This window comes from Thermothelomyces heterothallicus (genome assembly GCF_042370625.1).
Source record: "Thermothelomyces heterothallicus CBS 202.75 unplaced genomic scaffold P884_scaffold_14, whole genome shotgun sequence".
NCBI lineage: Eukaryota > Fungi > Ascomycota > Sordariomycetes > Sordariales > Chaetomiaceae > Thermothelomyces > Thermothelomyces heterothallicus.
Genome location: NW_027192575.1, coordinates 446,984 through 467,246, shown reverse-complemented (window position 1 = coordinate 467,246; position 20,263 = coordinate 446,984). Strand labels below are relative to the sequence as shown.

Sequence of the window (20,263 nt, the reverse complement as noted above, 5' to 3'; positions counted from 1 at the left end):
GAAGTTGCAAGGGACGGTCCCACGCAGCAGCGTCCTCCCTTTCGACGACGCGAATCGCGACAGACCCAGCCAAAACCACCGCGCCAAAACCCCATCCCACTTCGCACCTCCCACCTCCCGGGGTCCGACCTCGACGGCCCATTCCGCATCCCCCGCCAGCCATGGCCTCACCCGCTGTCGCCGTGGCCCAGGTCAACGGCGTCTCCCCATTGTCGCGTTCAGACTCTCCCGGTTCAATCAATTCATCCACGAAGCGGAAGCGCGAATCAACCGACGATAATGAGGCCGACCTCAACCGCGGCGACCCGCCTAAGCAGCCCGTCAATGGCGTGCACGCTTCTGAGGGTCGCAAATCCCTTGTCCGTGATTTCTACAGGGTTTTGGAAAGGTATGCGCCGCGTCGCTGTCGACCATTCTGCTGCATCGGATGTCCAACTGCACACGCTGCTACCTACTCTTTTCCTGCCGTTTCTGTACTGACTTCATCCACCCTAGACACGACACGAGCAACCCATCGCTTCTCAAGCGCCCTCTTCCAGATTCACTTCCCGATGGCGAACCGTCCTCGAAGCGAGCGAAGTCAGAAGACGGCACACCCATCAGCATCTCGGACAAGGTGACACAGGACGTATATGAAGTGCTGGATGACTTGGTCGCCGACGTCGTTCACACTGCAGATGCACAGGTCAAGGAGCTCGAGACTGCAGGCACGCCGGGAGATGCAGACGTGCTCGCTAAAACGATCGCATTAAAGACCAAGGCGCTCGAGCTCTACAGACAGGAACTAGCATACCCCAACGTGCCGCGGCCGATTCCCGGGAAACAGACTTTCGGACGCCAAGCGCCGGCCACAAGTGGCCTGGTCCTCACAGCAATAGGAGCTGCGCCAACAGCGAGACCGCTTTTTACCAGCCTTCAGCGCGATGCAGCTAAACCTTTGGCGGAAGCGGCTCTACCCCCGGGGGTTACCGCTACCAAGGTTCTGTCTGAAGCAAATCTGTCGGGCGACAAGAACGGTCGCGTCCCTACGCTGGGAGAATTGTTTCCTTCCCCCCGAAACCTGCCTCCGCTCCAGCCACCAAAGGCGCCCAAAACGGCCACGAAAAGCAATGTACTGACTTTCTACCACCCCGAGCTAGCGGAGAAGTCCAAGTTCCGGTCTGGCAGTTACTTCTCTTCAAGCATCTCCGTGGGTCACTGGCTGGATTATAGCAATGCCACACCAACAACACATGCCAAAACAAAACAAAGAGAGCGGGCGCAGAGCCTGGCAGGCATCAAGCCCTCCACGACCGAACTAGAAATTTCCGAGCTGGAGACCCTCTTTCGGGGGGCTTTCTCCTCTTTTGCCCCTTGCAAAGACGACACAGGCGCCATTGTCCCCTCGGGTCAGCTCAGCCGCATCTGGTGGCAGCGCGTAGGCCGGCGAAACTTTGCGAAGATTGTCGATGCGGAGGAGCCAGAGGAGGAGAGTGAGAACGGCACAGCGGCTGACTCGGCTGTGGCTGTGGAAATTGATGAGGAGCGCGTGAAGGAGGCCATCGAGAACTGGGATGAGACTGCAATTGACCCGAGCCTTGACCATGTGTTGGGCAAGAAATCCGAGCAAGAAAAAGAGGTGGATGACCTTCTCGAGGAGGTCTCCGATTTGATCGAGACACTTGCCTCTTATCAACGCAACCGCAACCTCACCTTGCCAACCAGTCAAGACCGTTACTCAGCTGATCCGGTCAATGGAGACATGCTTCGGAACGGTAACCTCTCTCATCAGCCAAGCGAGGAGGAAATGGCAACCTACGAGGCGCTCAAGGCTCAGTTGGCCTTGATCATACAAAACCTGCCGCCATACGCGGTCGCCCGCCTCAACTCGGATAAGCTCGGGGAGTTGGCCGTGAGCACCAAGCTCGAGATTCGCTCCGACGAGTATCGTGGCGTTATGGAGGAGGATGAGCCGACGCGGCTTGCCCGGTTGGCCGCGCAGGCCGCGACGTCCAACCAACGTCAAACGCACAGGACGCCGAGCGTTTCTGGGCCCTATGCTAATCATCAGTATCAAACACAATTCACGCCATCGGTCCGCCCCGTTGGGACCACGCAGCACTTCCCGCAGACGCCCTCGCGTCCGCAGGGTAATGTGTACCAACGAGCGCCATCCAGCGTTCCCATTCCCCAACCTCACCAACAAGTGCAGCCCCGAGCCGCGCCCGGCACCCAATTCAGACCGATGTATGCACCCCAGCTCGCCAAGGCCCAGGGACCCTACGGCCACTCCAACATGCCACATCAATTCGCTGGTACGCCATCACAGCCACGAATGCAGCAACATGCCAATTACAATATGGGGCAGCCTGGCACGCCCAACCACCGCTTTCCACAGGGTTATCCTGCTGGTTATCAACAACAGCAAATCCAGCCGCATCCTCAACATGCGCAGCACTCCCCACACCCGCAACATTCTCCACACCCGCCGCCTATGGCGCACCCCCAACAGCCGTACTCGCCTTACGCTAATGGCGGGCAAGTCCCCCGAACCATATCGCCCCAAATTCCACAAGCGCACCAGTACAGCCAATCGCCAACTCCCCCTCAGCAGCATCAACAAATCGTCCGCCCACCATATGGGAGTCCCGGTCCGGGCATTCCTCCGAATGCCGTCCCCCGCCAATACGCTGCCGGCTCACCCGGCCCAGGCATGATGCCGGCAGGTGGCGGCGGCAATGGTGCAGGGGCTGCCAGGTCGAACCTCACTGGTTTTGCGACGGTCATGCCCGAGGTGCAACAACGGCAGCTGATGGAGCAGGCGCGTGCCCGCGCCGACGCTGAGCAGCGCGCCAGTGGACACATGGGCAAGGTTACGCAGGGCGAGGTTGTCGGGTTGGCGGGAATTGGGCTGGCGGGTCATATGGACGTGCACAAGGTGGCCGCGGCCAAAATGCAGATGGGCAACAGTGCTAACAACAACGGCCATAGCGTGTCGCCTAGTCCCAAGGTGGCGATGGGGGCGACCATGCAGGGACATGGTCAGGGCGGAATTAATGGCGCAGCTGCGGTTGGTACCGGACCTGCATCAGGAACCGGGAGCCCTATGCCAGCCCAGGCCGCGCCGGTGCCGGGGACTGCGGGTCTGCCGCCGCAACAGGGTAAACCTGTTGCGTGATGGCGTGCGTGGAATGTTGTAATAGTAAAAGGCTCCTCTCGGAAGGGAGTCATGCTTCCGTCGTATTGTAGTGGGAATGGTATGCCTGGCTACCTATCTGGCTGCTTTATACCAGGTATTTTTTTTTCTTCTAGACGGCAAGCGAGAACCGCTGGGAGTGGAGAGGCAATAGGGTGGATGGGGAAAAGGGAATCGGCGATGGAGGGATGGTCTGGATGTTTTCAATGGATGGCATAAGTAGGACGGGATCCGAGGTGACTGGGGAACAAACTGGAGTTTGTGAGCGGTTGGTTTTCGTCTTTTTTTTTTTTTTTCTCCGAGGAGGCTTTGGCTTGCTTTGGTTCTGACTTGACTGATTCGACCCGATGTGGGCTGAATGCGCCTTCCTGCCATGGGAGACCCCGAGAGGCGGATTGAAGTTCGTTGTGGCTCTATTGTACTCTTAACTCGTTTTTGAGGGTCTGGGTACCTAGACTAAGTGGGTGGATCGGCTCTGGTAACCTGAGAAGAGAGTATTTCGGTTCCGGTGACTTTGCTCCCGGTTGGCTTGGGGTTTTGATCTCTACAATCCTGTTGGTGATAGATGAGGTGGAGGCCTTTAGACAATAAACACGTTTTTGAAAACCCTTCAGGCGCCGGCCGTCTTTTGACTCTTTGAGGTTGTCCCAAAACAGGATATGTCTGGATAAATGAGGATAATCCATCAACAACTGCGTCGCGTGAGCAATATCTTCAGCAGAGTCTAGGACGAAGTCAAAAGTGGAGAGCTGTTTGATTCGTGTTAACATCTTGGTACTTTCTCTCTCTCTCTCTCTCTCGTTTTTTTTTTTAAAAAAAAAAAACCTCTGGCAGAGCAAGTAAGATCTGAGTTGGGTATCATCATATTCACATGGCTTGCGGCCAGCCATCCCGAGATATTTTTTTTTTTTTTTCAGTTCGAGTCGGCCTGTGTCCTCTGCCCGGTTGTCTCCTGCTTTTGCAAATCCGCCCTGAGAGCCCTCAGTTCAGCCAGCAGCTCGTCGTGGAAGACGTCGTAGCGCTCCATGTACAGGCGGCGCAGCTCAAAGACGACCTCGATGGCGATGAGGATGATGATGATCCACTCGAGACGGGTGCTGTGGGCCTCGCTCGACATCTTCTCGCTGATGTCGAGCACGCCCTGGGCGACGCCGACGACCTCCTGGGCGTAGGTCATCTTGTCGTTGAGCGTCTTGATGCGCACGCCCACGTCGAGCGCCTTGCCGATCTTGGCATAGTACGTCTCCAGCTTCTCTTCGGTGTCCCAGAAGATGTCTGGGAGCGCGTCGGTCAGGTCGTTGTAGTGGTTCAGCTGGCTGCGGAGGTTGAGCAGCTCGCCGGCTTTCTGGAGGATCATGCCCCGCGAGAGGGGCGCGTCGAGGCCTTGCGAGAGCCGCTCGGGGATGTGGCGGGTGCTCTCGAGGTAGCGGGTCAGCGAGCTCTCGAGCACGGCGAGCTTGGTGCTGCGGGCGAGGCCGGAGGAGAAGGCGATCTTGGCGAGGGTCGTTTCGAGTCGGTCGCCGGCTTCGACCTCGCGACGGGTTCCCAGCACGACCACGTCGCCGCTCACCCGGCTCTGCTCCTGCTCCGGGTCGATGACGAACTCGAGGTCCTCTTCTTCCCTGTCCTCAACGAACGGCATCTCGGCGGCGGGGAGGAGATGCTTGGTTGCCAGGGTGGTGACCACGTCTGGCGGGAGGCCCCAGGTCACGACGGTGCCGGAGGGGAAGACGAAGATGTCGCCCGTGTTGAAACCCCGCGCGTGCACCACCTCGTGGGCGTCGAAGCCGCTACCGTCCGGGTCGAGCGAGAAGCCGTGGTTCTTGAGGATGTCCTCGACTTTGTCCATGTCGAAGGACTCGGCTACGCATACCGCGCTGATGGTGGAGCTCCCCTCGGCCCCGGGTTTTTTTGTGTCGGTGGCGGGCGGAGGCTGCTTTGCCGGCACGCCCTTCTGGGCAACGATAGCAACCCGGTGCAGCGAGTTCTTCAACGGGAGCTTGCGCCTCTTCTGGGAGGCCTGGCTCGCCGTGGCGGTGTCGTCTGCGATCCCGATCCGGGGTGCCACGGAGCGTGCGGCCGGTTCGCTTCCATCTTGCTGCAGAAAGACGTTGGAGGTGAAGAAGTTCCGGCGGCGCGGGATCCAAGCGGCCGGGGTCGGGTGGAAATGTCGCTGGCTGGGACGGGGCCGGGAGGTGGTCGAGGAAACCGAGAAACTGGCACTGCGCGCGGCCGACCCCCAATTCGGCAGTAAGGGTCTCATGTTGGCGCCATTGAAGGGCGATTGACTTGGTAAAGTCAATCGCTGAGTCGGGGCCCGTTCGGTCGGGCAATGGGGTGAATCGTTGCCGCGCTGGCGATGGCCAGTTCATCAACGTAGTTATTTTGTGCGGAGAGAGGGAAAAAGGATGACCGGGCCCGGGGCCGGGGCCGGGGTCGCCCGCTGGCAGGCAATCATGCGTCACCGGCTCGATGTAATATTACGCATCGATACAACACGTTGTAACTAACCGAAGTTTCCGACGAGATCCACGGGCGAGCTGTAACTAATCCGTATGTACGGAGTACTATGTAACTTGCAGAAGGTAGGTAGGTAGGTAGGTACCTACCTTAGTTACTCTGTAGTGTATGTGCTCAGTAACTACAGTACGATTACTTGTGGTAACTACTTGGAGCTTCCCCCATCAGGAACGGGGTAGTTATGTAAAGTGTCTCCCATACAAATGATAATTGTAATCCGTACCTTCCTCGGCTCCACATCCGCCGAGCTTCGTGAATTACCCGAACAGCGAAGGTGGTAGTAGAATGACAACGAACAGACTGGCCAACCGTGTCCCCGGCAGCCACTACTAACCTCGCGCGAACACAATCCCTCGAGCTCTCACCCGATCCGCACCCGCACCCGCCATGGATCCCGACATCCGCGTCGAAGACTACCTGGACGACAAGCTACAGTCGACGACCGACTTCGAGCATCTGGACACGTTGATCAGCAGCGTCGAGTACCAGCGCAGCCAGCTGCAGTCGCAGCTCGACGATGCCACGCGCGAGCTCGACGAGGCCCGCCGGTCCTCGGCCGACCGCAGCGCCGCCCTCGTCGCCCGGATCGACGAGTTCCAGAAGCTCCAGAAGAGCATCGACGTCCGCCTCCGCATCATCGCCGAGTCCGACGCCCCCGACGAGGCCATCCGCCGCCTCGAGCCGCCCATGGAGCAGCTCCGCAAGGTCGATCTCGCCTACCGCTACCTGCTGCTGCTGCAGGACGTCGAGGCGCTGTGCCAGTCCGCCCGGTCGCACCTCCCGCAGGACCCCAAGGCCGCGCTGGAACCGTACACCAGGCTGAAGCAGCTGGCCATGCGGCTCAAGGAGCTTCAGCGGCAGGCCGACGGCGCCGCGGTGCATCTCGTCACCCACGTCGCGGCCGCGGCCGACAAGCTGTGGGACGAGATGAAGCAGACCATGTGGGACGAGCTCGAGGCCGTGCTGGCCAAGCGTGGGTGGCCGAGCGTGGACCCGGACTCGGCCGCGGACGAGGAGTGGCTCCGGTGCTTTGAGAAGCTCCTCGACCTGCAGGTCCCCGAGGTCCTGTACTCGCCGACCACCGTCAGCCTGCTGCCCATCGACGTCATGGCCCAGATCTTCGTCAAGGAGTTCCGCTTCCACTTCCTGAGCGACAAGCCGACCAGCAACCCTCAGCTGATCGCCGCGCACTGCTTCCCGTGGTTCCTGGCCCTGGTCGAGAAGTGGGAGGACTTCCTGAGGGACAACTTCGGCCCGATACTGGCGTCCAAATTTGGCGAGACCGGAGCAGCTCGCGAGATGGTCTACATGGACCCGGTCTGCGCCTTCATTACCTCGATGCTGCCCGTCATGAGGGAGAAGATCGCCCTCACGATTGCCGAGACTTCCGGGGACACGGTCTTCCTGAGCAGCCTGCTCTCACAGCTCATGACCTTTGACGAGAGGCTCCGGTCCGGCTTTGCCTACGACGGCGGCGACACCGAGGAAGGATGGGCCGGCTTGACGTCCGAGGTGCTCAGTCAGCATTTCAGGACGTGGCTGGAGGCCGAGAAGAAGTTCGCTCTGGAACGCTACCAGACGATCATGTCTGCACCAGACGCGAGGAACATCGATTACGACTTTGCCGCCGCCGGGAAGACCAAGCCCACGTTTGCCGCCGTGCGCGTCACAGACCTGCTGCGGTCCGTCACGGCGCAGTATGAGCGGCTCAGGCGCTTTTCCCACAAACTGCGTTTCCTCGTAGACATCCAGCTCACCATTCTGGATGAATACCACGATCAGCTCCGGGGCACGCTCGAGGCGTACCTGAGCATTACCTCGACTGTCGGGAGAGCGTTCGGCGTGACCAAGGAGCAGCTGGCTGCTCTAGAGGGCACCGGCGCCCTCGAGACGCTCTGCAAGGTCTACGGCAGTGCGGACCATATCGTGAACGCGTTAAGGGATTGGAGCAATGAAGAGGTGGGCGGTCCCCCCCCCCCCCCCGGGTTCTGCGTGTCGTTCCCGATTGCTGACCCGTCTTAGTTCTTTGTCACATTGTGGGAACAGCTCCAGAGCCGGGCCAGGGCTACCGAGGACCAAAGTAACCTTGCCGGCGGCATGAGTTACGACCATGTTAGGGACAAGACCTCGGCCGCCGTTGGGAAGGAGGAGGACGGCGGCGGCGTTCTCTTTGATGAGACCATCGCCGCGTATAGCCAACGAAGAAAGCGGGCCGAAGAGTTCCTCTCCGAAGCACTCGTTGAGTCGCACCGAAAGGCATTCAAGGCGTACCTCCACCGTCCGCACTGGAGCACCATTGCCGACGATGCTTCTTCCGGCGACCTAACGGTCACTCCGGAACTGGATGAGCCTCTGCGGGTGAGCTGCCTCGCCAGCTTTTCTCTGACAAGTAGCCAGCGCCCGCTGACCAGATCAAGCAGGTTTTGAAACGCGACTTGGATTTCCTCCGGCGCGCCCTGGGGACGGCCGTCTTCCGCCGCGTCTGGCGCGCCGCACTCGAGAGGCTGAACAACACGCTGTGGAGCGACGTGTTGATGAGCAACAAGTTCACCGCGTCCGGGGCAGCGCAGTTCGGCCGTGACCTGCAGGCCATCTCGGCCCTCGTCGAGCGATATATCCCCGACGGCTCAAGCGCGCTCGGCAGCCTCAGCGACGCCCTGCGCCTGCTGAACCTTCCGGTCGACGCTCCGGAGGGCGGCATGTCGCTCAAGCGAGCAACGGACATGGTGTTCACAGACAATACGGAGGCGAAGAAGGCGCTGGATGAGCTGGAAATCGACTCGCTGACCTCGGCCAACGCGAGGCAGATACTGCAGCGCAGGGTAGAAAACGCCGAATAAGCGGCGGGTATCCCAATATATACAATGTTTATGGTGGCATTATTCTTCCCGAAATGGTATCATGTGCTCTCTCTCTCTCTCTCTCTCTCTCCCTGCCCTTGGCTCGGACCCCGGCGCCCGTTTCCTTCAAGCAGCCGTCCTGGCCCCGTTGAAGGGTCCTTTCCCTACTCTCTAAACCGGTGCACCCATCCATCCATATCTAGACCGACGTCCTCGACTCTCCGTTCACCCAAACCCAAACAAACCCTGGGGTCGAACTCGTTGATAGTGTTCCTTTCCTCTCCTTCCTATGCGCTCTCCCTTTTTTTTTCATTTTCTCCTCCCCTCGCCCACCTCAGTTGATCGCCCGCATCGTCATCTCGACCACGGCAAAGGTGCCCGCGGAAACGGGCATGGCACGCAGCAGGGTCGGCCCGATACCCTTCCAGAAGCCCCTCATGCCCTCGGCGCGCCAGGTCTGGGCGAAGCAGTCGCGCATCGTCTTGTACCTCTGGTCGGGCCCGAAGCCGTCCGTCTGCATCTTGCTCTTGACCACGTCGAAGGGGTAGCTGCCGAGCCAGAGGGCCTCGCCGGCCAGGCCGCCGTAGAGGGCGACCTTCCAGCTGGCAATGTCCTTGCGCTCGACGCCGTTCCGGGCCGCGTCCGAGTTCATCAGCCACTCGAAGGTCAGGAACCACATGCCGTACGCCTGGGCCTCGCGCAGCACCGTGACGGCCGAGCCGCGGTACAGGCCGCGCGCGACGCCGCCCCCGCGCGCCGACAGCTGGCGCACGCAGTCCCACGGCCCGCTGTACAGCCGCGCCGCGCCGTGCGGCTGCGTCTGCAGCCGGATCCGGACGTGCTCGATCGGGCTCGACAGGACCGTGTTGGCCACGCCCGCGAAGGCGCCCGCCGCGTAGTACTCGCCGTATCCGAGCTGGGGTGCCGCCGCCGCCGCCGCCGTCCCGGCCGCCCCCGCCTTGCGTTGCTCCAGCCAGCGGCGGGCGGCGTGGAAGGCGCCGAACTGGATGGACACGCACGCGCCGATGCCGAGGAGGGGCGTCAGGGTGCCCTTGTAGAAGGCCAACGGTCCCTCGTTGCGGTAGATGGACGTCGCGGCGGCGAGGGCCGAGGGGTAGGCTTGCGAGGTCTGCAGGCGGACCTTGACGATGTCGAAGGGTTGGCCTATATTTTCCGAAGAAAGAAAGACATCGGGGGGGGAGAGGAAACATGTCAGATGGGTTGCGCGAAGGAGGTTTAATCAGGTTTTAGGTGGAGGGGGGGTTGGGGGGGGGGGGGGGGGGGGGGGGCTAAGAGAGAAAGAATCCGTACCGATCAGCACCTGGGCAACACCGCCGGCGGCGCCCGAGAAGAGGTCCTTTGCCGTTTGCACGGCCGAGGACGAGGACGAGCTGTGGCCTTCCATGTCGGCTGCCGAGTCGGCCATTGTGCTTTTCGGACCGGGGGCCTTTGTCTTCTTTTTTTTCCCTTCGTTCGGGGGCGGGGGGAAGTCGGGCACGTGGGAAAAAAACCAAGAAAGCCGCGCGTAGCGTCGTCAATGCACAGCTTTTTGCCTTGTGCCCAATGAGCCGTGTAGCAGCCCGGCCGTCCCTTGAAGGAAAAAAAAAAAAAAGGTCCAACGTGAAGTTTGGCGCGATGTCCCGTGTCGCGCGCCCGGTGTCGGCACACGCCCAGCTTATCTATCTCGGGTTTATACGCAGTAATCCTATCGCTGATCGGCGGGGTGTGGGACCTGTACGCAAAAGGCGGAGGAGGGTGCCCCGGGGACCTGAGTAGCGGTGGGGCGTTCTGGACCAGGCCGATGGCGTGCTTGCAAAACGGTCAAATGCATAAGTTATCCCATTATCCGGGCCAGCTGATTCTCCTTGTCGGGCAAAGAGTGTATGCACATACGCAATACGGATTAGTTCAACTAAGGCCATTGGTGAGGACAGCAGCATTGGAAGAAGAAGAAAAGGCACCGCAGATAAAACTCATGGATCCGTACTGAACATCTCTTCCGTTCCAAGCTGGGAGCAGGCTCCTAGGGTTGGATGGATGGATATATTTAGCGTCTACCTAAAAGCCGATTTGGTCGGCTATGAGACGTCCTCGCGTCGGCGGCGGAGGAAGTGGGCAGCGAAGTACAAGAGAAAAGAGTGCCTCCTGAACCGTAGGGCCCTTGCGTAGTTCCTATCTATGGAGTTGGCCATGGGATAGTCCCTTACTTGGGGGCTCCTCGAGGCCTCATTAAAAACTCCGGCAATTCACTGGTGCTGGAAACCCTCCAGCTGGGGGGGCCTAAAGCCATCGTTCGTCCACGGGGCGTCCCTCTTCGCACCACGGGCATCTTACCGAGGGAGGGTGGGGGGCCCTCCCGGGTTCATGGTAGAGTGGTTCTGGTGCTAAGTCGTAAACGCCTTCCAGGTGTCCTCCTATCGGGGAGGGCGGGGAAAGTGGTCTTGGCGTGAGGTCGAGGATGTCTTCTGGGTACCCTCCATCCCGGGGGGTGTCTTCTGGTGTGTCTAGGGTTGGAAAACAGGCGAGTCGAGCTAGCCGTTTGATCCATCCTCTTAGTGGTTGATGTACGGATTAAACACTAGCCCTGAGCACGCGATATCGCTGTGGCTGCTGTGGTGCATAAGCCCAACAACCCTTACCCCAAGCACCGTGGTGCCTTCATTCATGACTCTATTAGCACTCAGGACCCCGTGCTTTTGCCCCAGTGCCCCAGCCCCGGGCGGTGTTGGCAGGGAACAAGATGACTTTGCAGCCGTTTAACCATCCTCGGCAGCACTGAATAAATTTAAGCATGGGCGCTCTCTCACACCCTAGTCACGTAACTCTTCTTCTCCCCCAATACCCGTGCTTGCCCCTCCGCCTCAATCTGAACGGCCTCCTTCAGCTTGGCGATGACTTCCGGCTGGCCGCTAAACGCCGTCTCCAACATCTCCTCCAGCTCCCTCTCCACTTTGCCCACATTCTTCCCCCCGAGCTTGCTGCTGCTCCCGCCGCCAACACCCCTCGCGTCGTTGAGTACCCCCGCCCACCGCCTCGTAAAACCCACGATACTCTGCCTCAACAACCCGTCCAACTGCTCATGCGCATCATCCACGGCAACCGGCGCGGTAGTACCCACCCTGGGGGTACCACCGACAGCAGGAGCCCCCACGCGGCCCCCGCCAGCAGCACCGGCAGCCGACGCCGGTGAAGACGACCATAGCGACGACCCGGGGATGTAAGTGCTCAAACTCCCGAAACTGCTGAGCAGCCCGCCGAGGAGGTTGTGCGGGCGGAGCGTATCCCAGATCTGCGTAAAGTGCTGCATGTTGCCGCTTCCTGCGCCAAGAAATGCCGAGGAGGATGTGGCTTGGTTGCCGCGAACGTCGCCAATCTCGAGCGTCATGAGCTCGTTCTTGAGAATGAGTAGGTTCTTGATCATGAAGAGATCCGGATCGGTGCTACCAGGGCTAGGTTTGGCGGTTGCGGCGGCGGTGGCGGCGGCGGATTTGAGGCGACCTTCTGCGCGCTGGAGGGAGGCAATGGACTCCTTGATAATCCTGAAGACCACGGGACTGTTGCGCTGCTTGAGGGTCTCTGTTAGGTCAATGTGCTAGATAAGCAGAGGCTCATTTGCGAACTTACACATCGCTCCTTGGGCATGGATTGGTCGAACAGGACGAGCAGCTCGAGAGCTCGCTTAACGGGAGGGAAGGCGTTGGACGCGATGTCGCCGTTCGTGACGGGCCCAATCTTGAGGGCTTCCGGTGGAACGACGGCCCGGGTGATCGACTTGGCAATCTCGGCCTCGAAGGCGGCGTCGGTGAAGGCCCATAGGTGCTCGGCGAGCAGTCTGGCCGCGAGCTCTCGGCAGCGGCCCACAAACGGCGTTTCGTCCTCGTCGTACTCGGGGAGCAGGTACTCACTGGTAATCCATCCGACGAGGTTGCAGATTGTTTGCAGGTCGCTGCCTTGAAGGACCGCTTGCAGACTCGCGGCGATAGGGGCCACGTTCGCACCGGTGAGCACGGTACGCTGCGATTTGAGAACTGCAAACGCAGACTGAGCGTCTGGGGAGTAGTGCGGGTCGATCGAGAAGATGTTTCGGAAGAGAGTGGCTTCGCTGTCGGAGCGCTCGAAGGACTGCTTGACAAAGTTCCTCGACGCCGTCTCTATCGAGTCGTTGGCTTCGGCCCTAAAGACGTCCAGGTCATGCTGAATGATTGGCTTGAAATCGCGCTCCCTAGCGGCCCAGTAGGAATGGAACAAGTTGTTCGCGGTGTTGGCGTAGGTGTCGGCGTTGGGCGTCGAGGATGGCTGGCCGTCCTGGTCGTAGGCCTTCCGCACCACGGCCTGGACGTTCGGGATCAACGAATACGACTCGAGCACCATCTCCTCGAAGCGACCGTAGGCAAGAGCGTGACGTGCCGACTCCGACTGGGTCGCTCCAACTTGTCGGGATATTTCGGTAGATACCTTACTCAGGTGGTTGACGAAGCCCACCTCGAGGAGGTGAAGCGCCTTGGTGAGCAGCGCTTGGTACCGAGCAAGGTACGACTCCGCGTCCCGGTATGAAGACTGCGCCATGTCAGCCCGCTCATGTGGTATCCCAGAAGGGTGTGACGACTGACGTTTCTGGTCATGAACTCTATGCAAGAGTCGAGAGTGGACAAGATCTCGGCGAAGCTGCCCCCTTCGACAAGCCGCCCGGCTCCGGGTGCGTTGAGGCGGCGGGTGGCAGAATCCAGGTAGGTGTAGTATTGGAGATCTGTCCCGACAGCCTCGGCCAGCGCTTCCAGGCGCTTCTTTTCCGCCAAGAGACCGTCGCATTGCGCCTGGAACGAGCGTGTCTGATCGTCGACCGCGCGGAAAGAGTGGCAGAGCGACTCGAGGACTTTCAGAGCCTTGTCGGCGTCCGCCACAAGGGCGCCAAGATGCCGCTCGGTCATGGCCAGCTCGTCGTGGTAGAGCCTTGAGAGAGACGTCAGCAAAGGGCCACGCGGCCGACAGCGGGCACCGGATTGTCCCACGAACCAGTATTCCTGCTGGCTCGCCCGTATGAGTTCCTTTCCCAAAGTGCCATTGTAGTCCTCCTCTTCCTCTGGCAGGCTCCCTGCCGCAGAATCCGGGACCGCCAAGGCCTCCCAGCCGCGGTCGCTCCGCCTCCTCTTCCTCTTCTTCTTGGGTGCATGAACGGCCAGCTGCGCCCTCACGATGTCGTATAAATCCGAGTATGACTTGGCGCGCCGCGAGAGCGTCGGCTCTGGTGGCGAGTCGGCGTCTTTCTGGTCTTCGAAGAGCGTCGGTAGGGGTTCCACAGCGCCGGCATCATCGGCCGTGTTCTGCTAAGCGCCAAAGAAGTGTGTCAGTGCCCATCTGGCCAACACAACGAAGCGCGCATTGACACGCTTTGGGAGTCGGGGACACCCACATTCGGCTGCTGCGACAGCGATTGCTTCCGTCGGTGGCCTGCAGTCTGGGCTACGAAAGCCGGCTGGTGCTGTGACAACTCCGGCACAAAGCTGTACCAGGAGTCTTCGTACATTTTAAAGACGCTGGGCGGATTGGACCGATGCTGCTCTCTATCTGCAGCAGCCGCGGATGAGCAGCACCTCTTGGGGCCATCGAGCTCGGCCAGTGGGGCTAGTTAGTTTCCGCCGGTGGGTCTGTCCCCAATCCGGGGTTCGCGCACAGACCAAAAGTGGATGATACTGCCAAGGACGGATTAGGCAGTTACCGTACGTACCGTACCTACCTTACGGAGTTTTCACTACCGTAGCTCGGACCAGGGCAGCTGCTGACGCCGAGGCCGAGAAGCTCTTAGTTACTCGGAGCTCTCTTGTTAGGACCCGCCTGCACCAACACCTTCAACGCCGAGCTCCACATTCTTCAGCTGTCAGATCCAAATCCTTGGCACTGAGGCGGCCCTCGACGGCAATCAATGATTGCACTGGCAATGGCAGGGGCTCCAGGTACATACACTTAAGTGATTGATGATCCAGAGAAGAGAAGCAAAATGTTTAAGACGGCCTCACCCCTCTTGACACGGACTGTCTTCCGGCAGCCCTCGTCACTTCGGACGCTGGCAGCCACGTCGGCGCAATGCGCACGCTACTCCAGCTCAACCGGGCCGACCCAGCGCGTGAGCGCGCGCGCCGTTGGCCTGCTGACCGTTGCCGTTGCCTCCGGCGCCGGCACCCTCTGGGCTTACCCGCGCCTCTTCGGCGAGCCGCAGCCGGCCGGCCCCGCTCCGCCCGAGGCCGCCGAGATTGTCTACGAGAAACCTCGGAAGAAGGCCGCTGACAAGGAGGAGAGCCGCGAGCTTGTGAGCCCGCAGCATGTTCAGGTTAAGAGGAGCTGGGAGCACCCCGGCGTCTATGCCTGGGGGTCCAACGCTGGGAAGGTGGTTGCGCCAGACTCCAACGAGACCGTCATCAAGACACCACGGCGGATCCCCTACTTCGACGGCAAGCTCCTCCGCGATCTGAAGCTTGACCGTGACTTTGGCGTCGCCGTCACCGAGGAAGGCGACCTCGTTCAGTGGGGCACCGCCTTCTCCAAGGACGCCGTAACTCCTACCGTCACCCTCAAAGGCAAGGACCTGTCCAAGATCGCCGTTTCGCGCGACCGCATCATTGCGCTCTCGTCCAACGGATCCGTCTACTCCATTCCCGTCGCCAAGTCAGACCAGGAATCCGGCGAGAAGCCCACCAGCAAGTCTTGGTTACCCTTCTGGTCCGCCGAGGCGTCTATGAGCTACCGATTGCTCACTCCCCCGAGTCTGGGCTGGGGCGAGAAGGTCATCGACGTCAAGAGCGGACAAGAGCATTGCCTGCTCTTGACTTCCAAGGGCCGTGTATTCTCGGCCGCCTCTAGCTCGGAGGAGTTCCCTTCCAAGGGACAGCTCGGCGTCCCAGGCTTGACCTGGCACACACGACCGGCCGGTCCTTATGACCAGCCGCACGAGGTGAAGGCTCTGAGCAACATCAAGGCCATCGCAGCAGGCGCGTTTGTAAGCCACCTTTTATGCTATTTGCTTCCCTCTCCTCCTCTAGGATTGTATCGAGACGCCCTTGCCCTCCCGAGACTGTCGTTCTGCTCCCGAAACAGTCTCGGCAGGCCGAGGCCCGGATGAGGGGGAACTAAAGTCTCTAACAATGGTTGATAGCACTCGCTGGCGCTCGATGATCGAGGGCGCGCCTTCTCGTTCGGAGACAACAGCAGCGGCCAGCTAGGGTTCGAGACCGACGTCGGAGCCATCGTCGACAAGCCTTCGCTCCTCCCGGTGCACAAGCTCTACAGTGGCACGGGCCTCGTGCCCAAGGTCACCTCGATCGGCGCGGGAGGGCATAACAGCTACTTCACCGTAGACGCCACCAAGACCCAGGGCCAGAACGCCCAGGAAACTGGCCGGACCGTCGCAGACACGTGGGCGTGCGGCGCCGGCATTTACGGCGGCCTGGGCACGGGCAAGTGGACGCACGTCTCGGCCATCCCGACCAAGATCAAGGCGCTGTCCAGCCTGTACGAGTACGACGAGGCGACGAACCGCGTCACGCCCATCCGCCTGGCCCAGCTCGCCGTCGGCAGCACCCACGCCTGCGCCGTCCTCGACAACCTGACCCGCCTGACCGCACCGCGCAGCTCGACGTCCGGCTCGGACACGGACACCAACTTTGGCGCCGACGTCCTCTGGTGGGGCGGTAACGAACATTACCAGCTGGGCACGGGCAAGCGGAACAACGTCAGCGTGCCCGTGTACATCGCTCCGCTGGACGGCGGGCGGGCGGGAGATGCGGACAAGAGCGGGGTTGGCGAACCGCCGCGTTTCCAGCTCACGCCGAGGACGACGGTGCGGCTGGGTGAGGGAGGGAAGGGTCGGAAGGCTAGTGTCGAGCAGCGGATCGAGTGCGGCCGTTTTGTCACGGCCGTCTACTCGGGGTCATGAAGAGAAAAAAAAAAAAAAAAAAGGGGGGGGGGGGTTCCGTCAAAACTCGTTCTTGAACAGGCTTGCCCGGGAATCTATCTTTGAAACGGGCGAATGGGATGGCGCAAGGTTGATCAGCTGTGTAACATGTGATGTACATTACAAAAGGCACGGAGGGTTCTTGGACAAGCGCCTCTTAGTGTAGTTATTCGTTTTCTTATGTATTTATCATCACCGGAGAATGCAACTCCCCCTTTTATTCTTTCATTTCAAACAAAAGCCGCGACAACTTTGTTACGTGTACACTTCTGAATATTCATCAATCCACCTCACGCTCTTGTTGTGTGTTCTTCCCTCCCTCGTTGCAGCCTTTGATTTAATTACGCAGTCTACTGGATATGCAGGAACAAGGCGCGCCTACTGAGGATCACAAGCTCCATTAAGCCGGAGCTCGGAGCCTGGTTGGCGGTCCCCTGAGCGGCGCGTTGGCTTTTTTTTTGGAAAGGGGGGGGGGGTTGTCCTCAGCCCCAGATGCGGGCGTTGCCGCCTGGGAACCATCCGCATGGTGCGGTACCACTAGTGTAATCAGCGTAGTGCAATTCGTGGTTATTTTGGGATCTCGGTAAACGCCCACGGGTTGCCTCCACCTGCTGCTGCTGCGATTAAAGTTTTCGAGATGCCGCGTAAGTCATACACTATGTCTTTGGTATAGTTGTCTGTCCATCGCATGTATGAGCTTTGTTCTTCGATCATAGTTATTTATCCTCCAGTTCGCTCAACGTTTCGGTTCAATACATGATAAGGTAGCGTTTTTTTACGGAAGGAGCAGATAAGATACACTAGGTCCGGTAGCTATTCCGTAGTTCATCCTAGCCTGCGCTGGACTTCCGGATTGTTGGGAAGCCCACGGGATATGGGTTCGGTTGGGGCAATCGCGGCTAAGTGGGGGAAAGGACCTGGTTTGGTAGCGGGCGGCCCGGTCCCCTGCGTTGGTGGGGCGACATCGCTGTGGGTTAGTTACCGGAGAATCGCTTGACCATTCCAGCGGGTGCGCCATCCCGAACGGGACGCCCTGCAAGCACTCTGATCGACTCATTTCCCCCTTCGATCCCGCGCTGGGCTGTTTTTGGGAAACGCGCGCGTCCTAAAAAATATCCATGCTTGTGTATGCTGTCGGACCGGATTTGGACGACCTCCTAACCTGAGTGAGAAACTGCCCGAAAGTTCGGCGGCCTGGAGCCTCTGAATGGTGCAGTTAGCGAACTCGTGCCCCTTCTTCCGACTGGAATCGACTTCGCTCCCCGATCTTATTATCACACGCAAAGGATCGACAACTCCGCATTTCCGTGCATCTGCATTCCGCACGTGCCCCTTGTCTATTCTCCCGTGCCGGCCCGGGGGATCGGCATGCTTCTCGGTGACGCATAACTCACGGTACTTCTACTTCATCCAAGACTCATCGCTTTGACCGCCCTTCCGAGGTGCGATTTCTGAACAGGCTGCATCGCCTCCGTTGCCGCGTCCTTGCCACCTTCCCCTCGCAATCCTGGATCCTAGCCCCGCGGTCGCATTCGTCGAGTCATCCACGACGCAGGATTCGGGAGTGCAGAATGGCCAGTCTTCCCCGATTTCACCGGCGCAAAAAGGATGTCGCCCCGCCGACCCTGATTACCAGCAACCTGCCGGGCAAGTCGACACCGTCTTCGGCCGATCTACCGCCCAGTTCGCCGAAACGGTCTTTCCAGAAGCTCAGTCGTTTTAGAGTGTTCCATCGCTCGTCGGGCAAGCGCGCGCGCGACTCGCCCCCAGCGTCGCTACCACACTCCCCGGCTGGCGCACCGGTGCCGCCAGCAGACTACGCCGATGGCCGCCCGGTCTCCCCCCCGTCGCTAAAGATGGAGGCTGCGAGCGACGAGGTACAGAAACCGGCCAAACAGTACAAGATGCCTGCGTTCCTGGATTTGAGTGACGAAGGTGGGTTCTGTCCGGCTTTTACCCCATGCGCTGTCACCCGCCTCCCGGCTGACTCGGCGGAAAATCGCAGAGATCGAAAACAGGTTCTCCGAACTTGTATGGCGCGAGCGCAACCGGCTCATGCTCTCGGTCACCAACCCGTCGCCCGACTTCCGGTGGGCGCGCGTGACGGGCCCGCACCTCAAGACCCTCGACCGGTATCTCAACATACAGCCGTGGCACAACAACCGGATCAAGCTGCGGGTTCCCGAGGGGCACGTCGACTACGTCAATGCCTCACCCATCGTCCTCGAGCCCTTGCCGTGTCCCACGCCCGACGGCCGCCCGGGCCCGGTCCGCGAACCGGATCGGTACATTGCCATGCAAGGGCCTAAGCAGGCGTCTATGGACCACGTCTGGAGGATGCTGGTGGAGCAGCTCGAAAGCCCGGGTGTTGTGGTGATGCTGACGGAGACGCACGAGGGGCACTTGGAGAAGTGCTTCCCGTACTTCCCGCGCAGCAAAGACGACCCGCCGGTCGAGGTCAACGAGCGAGACGAGTTCGGCGACGGGTTCCGAGCTACGGTGCGGTGCGAGGGCATGGAGGAGACTCCAGCCGGCGACGCGATCGAGCTGCGAAAGCTCGTCATCCGTGTCTATCCGCGGCCAAGGACACCGGCTCAATCCAAGCCCGGTCAGAGCAATTCCTCCTCCCCGACAGAATCTTCTTCCCAGCAGGCCGCCGCTACTACTGAAACCAACGAAGTCTCGCCTACGGACCAACAGCAAGAACGGGACCAGCAACCGAACGCCTCGGGGGAGGAAGGGTCTTACGAGGAAAAGATCATTTACCACTTTCTTTACAAGAACTGGCCCGATTTTGGCGTGCCTTCCCTCGACGACCTCGATTCATTTTTCACGCTGATGCGCCTCTCGCGCGAGAAGAACGCCTCTCCGCGAAACCCGCGCGTCGTGCACTGCAGCGCCGGCGTTGGTCGCTCCGGCACATTCATCGCGCTCGAGTATCTCATGCGCGAGCTGGAAGCAGGGGCCCTCGAGGATTGGGACGAGCGGGCTGCCGGCGCCGGCGCCGGCTCGAAGACTACACCGTCCCCCGGAAAGAAGGTGGATGAGAAGGAGGAGGAGGAGGAGGAGGCGGCGGCGAAGGAGGAGCTGGAGGGGGGAGAGGAAGGGAGCCAGCGAAGCAGCGAGAGCGGAAGCAGCGAGACGGAGGGCCCGGAACTGCAGTCGCAAGGGCAAGGGCCGGATCTCATCTTCGAGACGGTCAATTCGCTCCGGGAGCAGCGGCGCGCTATGGTACAAGCCGAGTTGCAATACTTGTTCATCTATAGGGTTCTGAGGCAGTTGTGGATTGAAAAGTACGGACCCCCACAGGCGGAGGGGCAAGAGGAGGAAGAGGAGGGAGAGGGTGGAGGGGGCAAGGAAGTGATGCCGGGTGCCGATGGGAAAGGTGATGGGGATGGGGAGCGAGCGGCTAAGAGGTTGGAGATTGACCCATCTACTGAGCAGTAGAGAAGGTTTGGCGCCGGCGAGTTGGAGCTGGTATGGATAGTTGCTGTCTTCCCCTTCCTTCTTGTCTTATTGTTTGTCTTTTTTTGTCTTTTTTTTTTCTTCTCTAGCTTGACCGGGAATATTAATGCATAGAGGCTACATGGGGCGGTGGCATATAGGTTCGTTGACGAGATGGGTTTCGTGGGTAGGCGACGGGCGGGTGGTATAGAAGTCGGGCATAGATGGATCATGAATATGGCTCCATTCTAACTACATTTTCTTTGGCGGGGTTCTCAGTTTAGCATAAACCATACAACGTCAACGGCGTATCAACTCGCTGCCGAGGGATTAGTGTCA

At 60.0% G+C, this 20,263-nt stretch overlaps 7 protein-coding genes across 7 annotated transcripts; 4 read left to right on the top strand and 3 right to left on the bottom strand.

The window, feature by feature from the left end:
* Nucleotides 1-161: 161 nt before the first annotated feature.
* On the top strand, nt 162-3,157 carry P884DRAFT_202803 (uncharacterized protein; the record flags this gene model as incomplete). The annotated part of the gene is made up of 3 exons (XM_069438456.1): nt 162-388; nt 508-2,493; nt 2,569-3,157. 3 exons carry the CDS (start codon nt 162-164, stop codon nt 3,155-3,157), a joined length of 2,802 nt encoding a protein of 933 aa, XP_069296820.1.
* A 931-nt stretch (nt 3,158-4,088) lies between these two features.
* Nucleotides 4,089-5,438, bottom strand: P884DRAFT_202435 (uncharacterized protein; the record flags this gene model as incomplete). Its single annotated transcript, XM_069438430.1, has 1 exon — nt 4,089-5,438. The coding sequence occupies one exon, from the start codon at nt 5,436-5,438 to the stop codon at nt 4,089-4,091; it is 1,350 nt and encodes a 449-aa protein (XP_069296819.1).
* A 563-nt stretch (nt 5,439-6,001) lies between these two features.
* On the top strand, nt 6,002-8,680 carry P884DRAFT_31647 (TIP-1 family-domain-containing protein). Its single transcript, XM_069445287.1, has 3 exons — nt 6,002-7,654; nt 7,718-8,053; nt 8,113-8,680. The coding sequence occupies exons 1-3, from the start codon at nt 6,083-6,085 to the stop codon at nt 8,533-8,535; spliced, it is 2,331 nt and encodes a 776-aa protein (XP_069296818.1). The 5' UTR covers nt 6,002-6,082; the 3' UTR covers nt 8,536-8,680.
* P884DRAFT_225584 (mitochondrial carrier domain-containing protein) lies at nt 8,518-10,239 on the bottom strand. The gene is made up of 2 exons (XM_069439622.1): nt 9,847-10,239; nt 8,518-9,699 (listed from the first exon to the last, which is right to left on the bottom strand). The coding sequence occupies exons 1-2, from the start codon at nt 9,959-9,961 to the stop codon at nt 8,870-8,872; spliced, it is 945 nt and encodes a 314-aa protein (XP_069296817.1). The 5' UTR covers nt 9,962-10,239; the 3' UTR covers nt 8,518-8,869.
* Nucleotides 10,240-11,092: 853 nt separating this feature from the next.
* Nucleotides 11,093-14,078, bottom strand: P884DRAFT_245138 (Sec34-like family-domain-containing protein). The gene is made up of 5 exons (XM_069440412.1): nt 13,946-14,078; nt 13,549-13,856; nt 13,146-13,485; nt 12,160-13,092; nt 11,093-12,100 (listed from the first exon to the last, which is right to left on the bottom strand). The coding sequence occupies exons 1-5, from the start codon at nt 14,057-14,059 to the stop codon at nt 11,339-11,341; spliced, it is 2,457 nt and encodes an 818-aa protein (XP_069296816.1). The 5' UTR covers nt 14,060-14,078; the 3' UTR covers nt 11,093-11,338.
* A 296-nt stretch (nt 14,079-14,374) lies between these two features.
* Nucleotides 14,375-16,474, top strand: P884DRAFT_260673 (regulator of chromosome condensation 1/beta-lactamase-inhibitor protein II). Its single transcript, XM_069441481.1, has 2 exons — nt 14,375-15,526; nt 15,683-16,474. The coding sequence occupies exons 1-2, from the start codon at nt 14,531-14,533 to the stop codon at nt 16,460-16,462; spliced, it is 1,776 nt and encodes a 591-aa protein (XP_069296815.1). The 5' UTR covers nt 14,375-14,530; the 3' UTR covers nt 16,463-16,474.
* Nucleotides 16,475-18,051: 1,577 nt separating this feature from the next.
* Nucleotides 18,052-19,927, top strand: P884DRAFT_270466 (protein-tyrosine phosphatase-like protein; the record flags this gene model as incomplete). The annotated part of the gene is made up of 2 exons (XM_069442353.1): nt 18,052-18,415; nt 18,486-19,927. The coding sequence occupies 2 exons, from the start codon at nt 18,052-18,054 to the stop codon at nt 19,925-19,927; spliced, it is 1,806 nt and encodes a 601-aa protein (XP_069296814.1).
* Between the last annotated feature and the right edge of the window lie 336 nt (nt 19,928-20,263).

Excerpts from the sequence above, each read along its gene's own strand:
- P884DRAFT_225584 (XM_069439622.1), bottom strand. The coding sequence starts at position 9,961 with ATGGCCGACTCGGCAGCCGACATGGAAGGCCACAGCTCGTCCTCGTCC. Across the intron at positions 9,700-9,846 it reads TGTTGCCCAGGTGCTGATCG|GCCAACCCTTCGACATCGTC; the intron begins GTACGGATTCTT and ends CGGAAAATATAG.
- P884DRAFT_260673 (XM_069441481.1), top strand. The coding sequence starts at position 14,531 with ATGTTTAAGACGGCCTCACCCCTCTTGACACGGACTGTCTTCCGGCAG. Across the intron at positions 15,527-15,682 it reads CCATCGCAGCAGGCGCGTTT|CACTCGCTGGCGCTCGATGA; the intron begins GTAAGCCACCTT and ends AATGGTTGATAG.
- P884DRAFT_31647 (XM_069445287.1), top strand. The coding sequence starts at position 6,083 with ATGGATCCCGACATCCGCGTCGAAGACTACCTGGACGACAAGCTACAG. Across the intron at positions 7,655-7,717 it reads GGGATTGGAGCAATGAAGAG|TTCTTTGTCACATTGTGGGA; the intron begins GTGGGCGGTCCC and ends GACCCGTCTTAG. Across the intron at positions 8,054-8,112 it reads AACTGGATGAGCCTCTGCGG|CAGGTTTTGAAACGCGACTT; the intron begins GTGAGCTGCCTC and ends GACCAGATCAAG.
- P884DRAFT_245138 (XM_069440412.1), bottom strand. The coding sequence starts at position 14,059 with ATGTACGAAGACTCCTGGTACAGCTTTGTGCCGGAGTTGTCACAGCAC. Across the intron at positions 13,486-13,548 it reads GCGAGCCAGCAGGAATACTG|GCTCTACCACGACGAGCTGG; the intron begins GTTCGTGGGACA and ends GTCTCTCTCAAG. Across the intron at positions 12,101-12,159 it reads CCATGCCCAAGGAGCGATGT|CAGCGCAACAGTCCCGTGGT; the intron begins GTAAGTTCGCAA and ends GAGACCCTCAAG.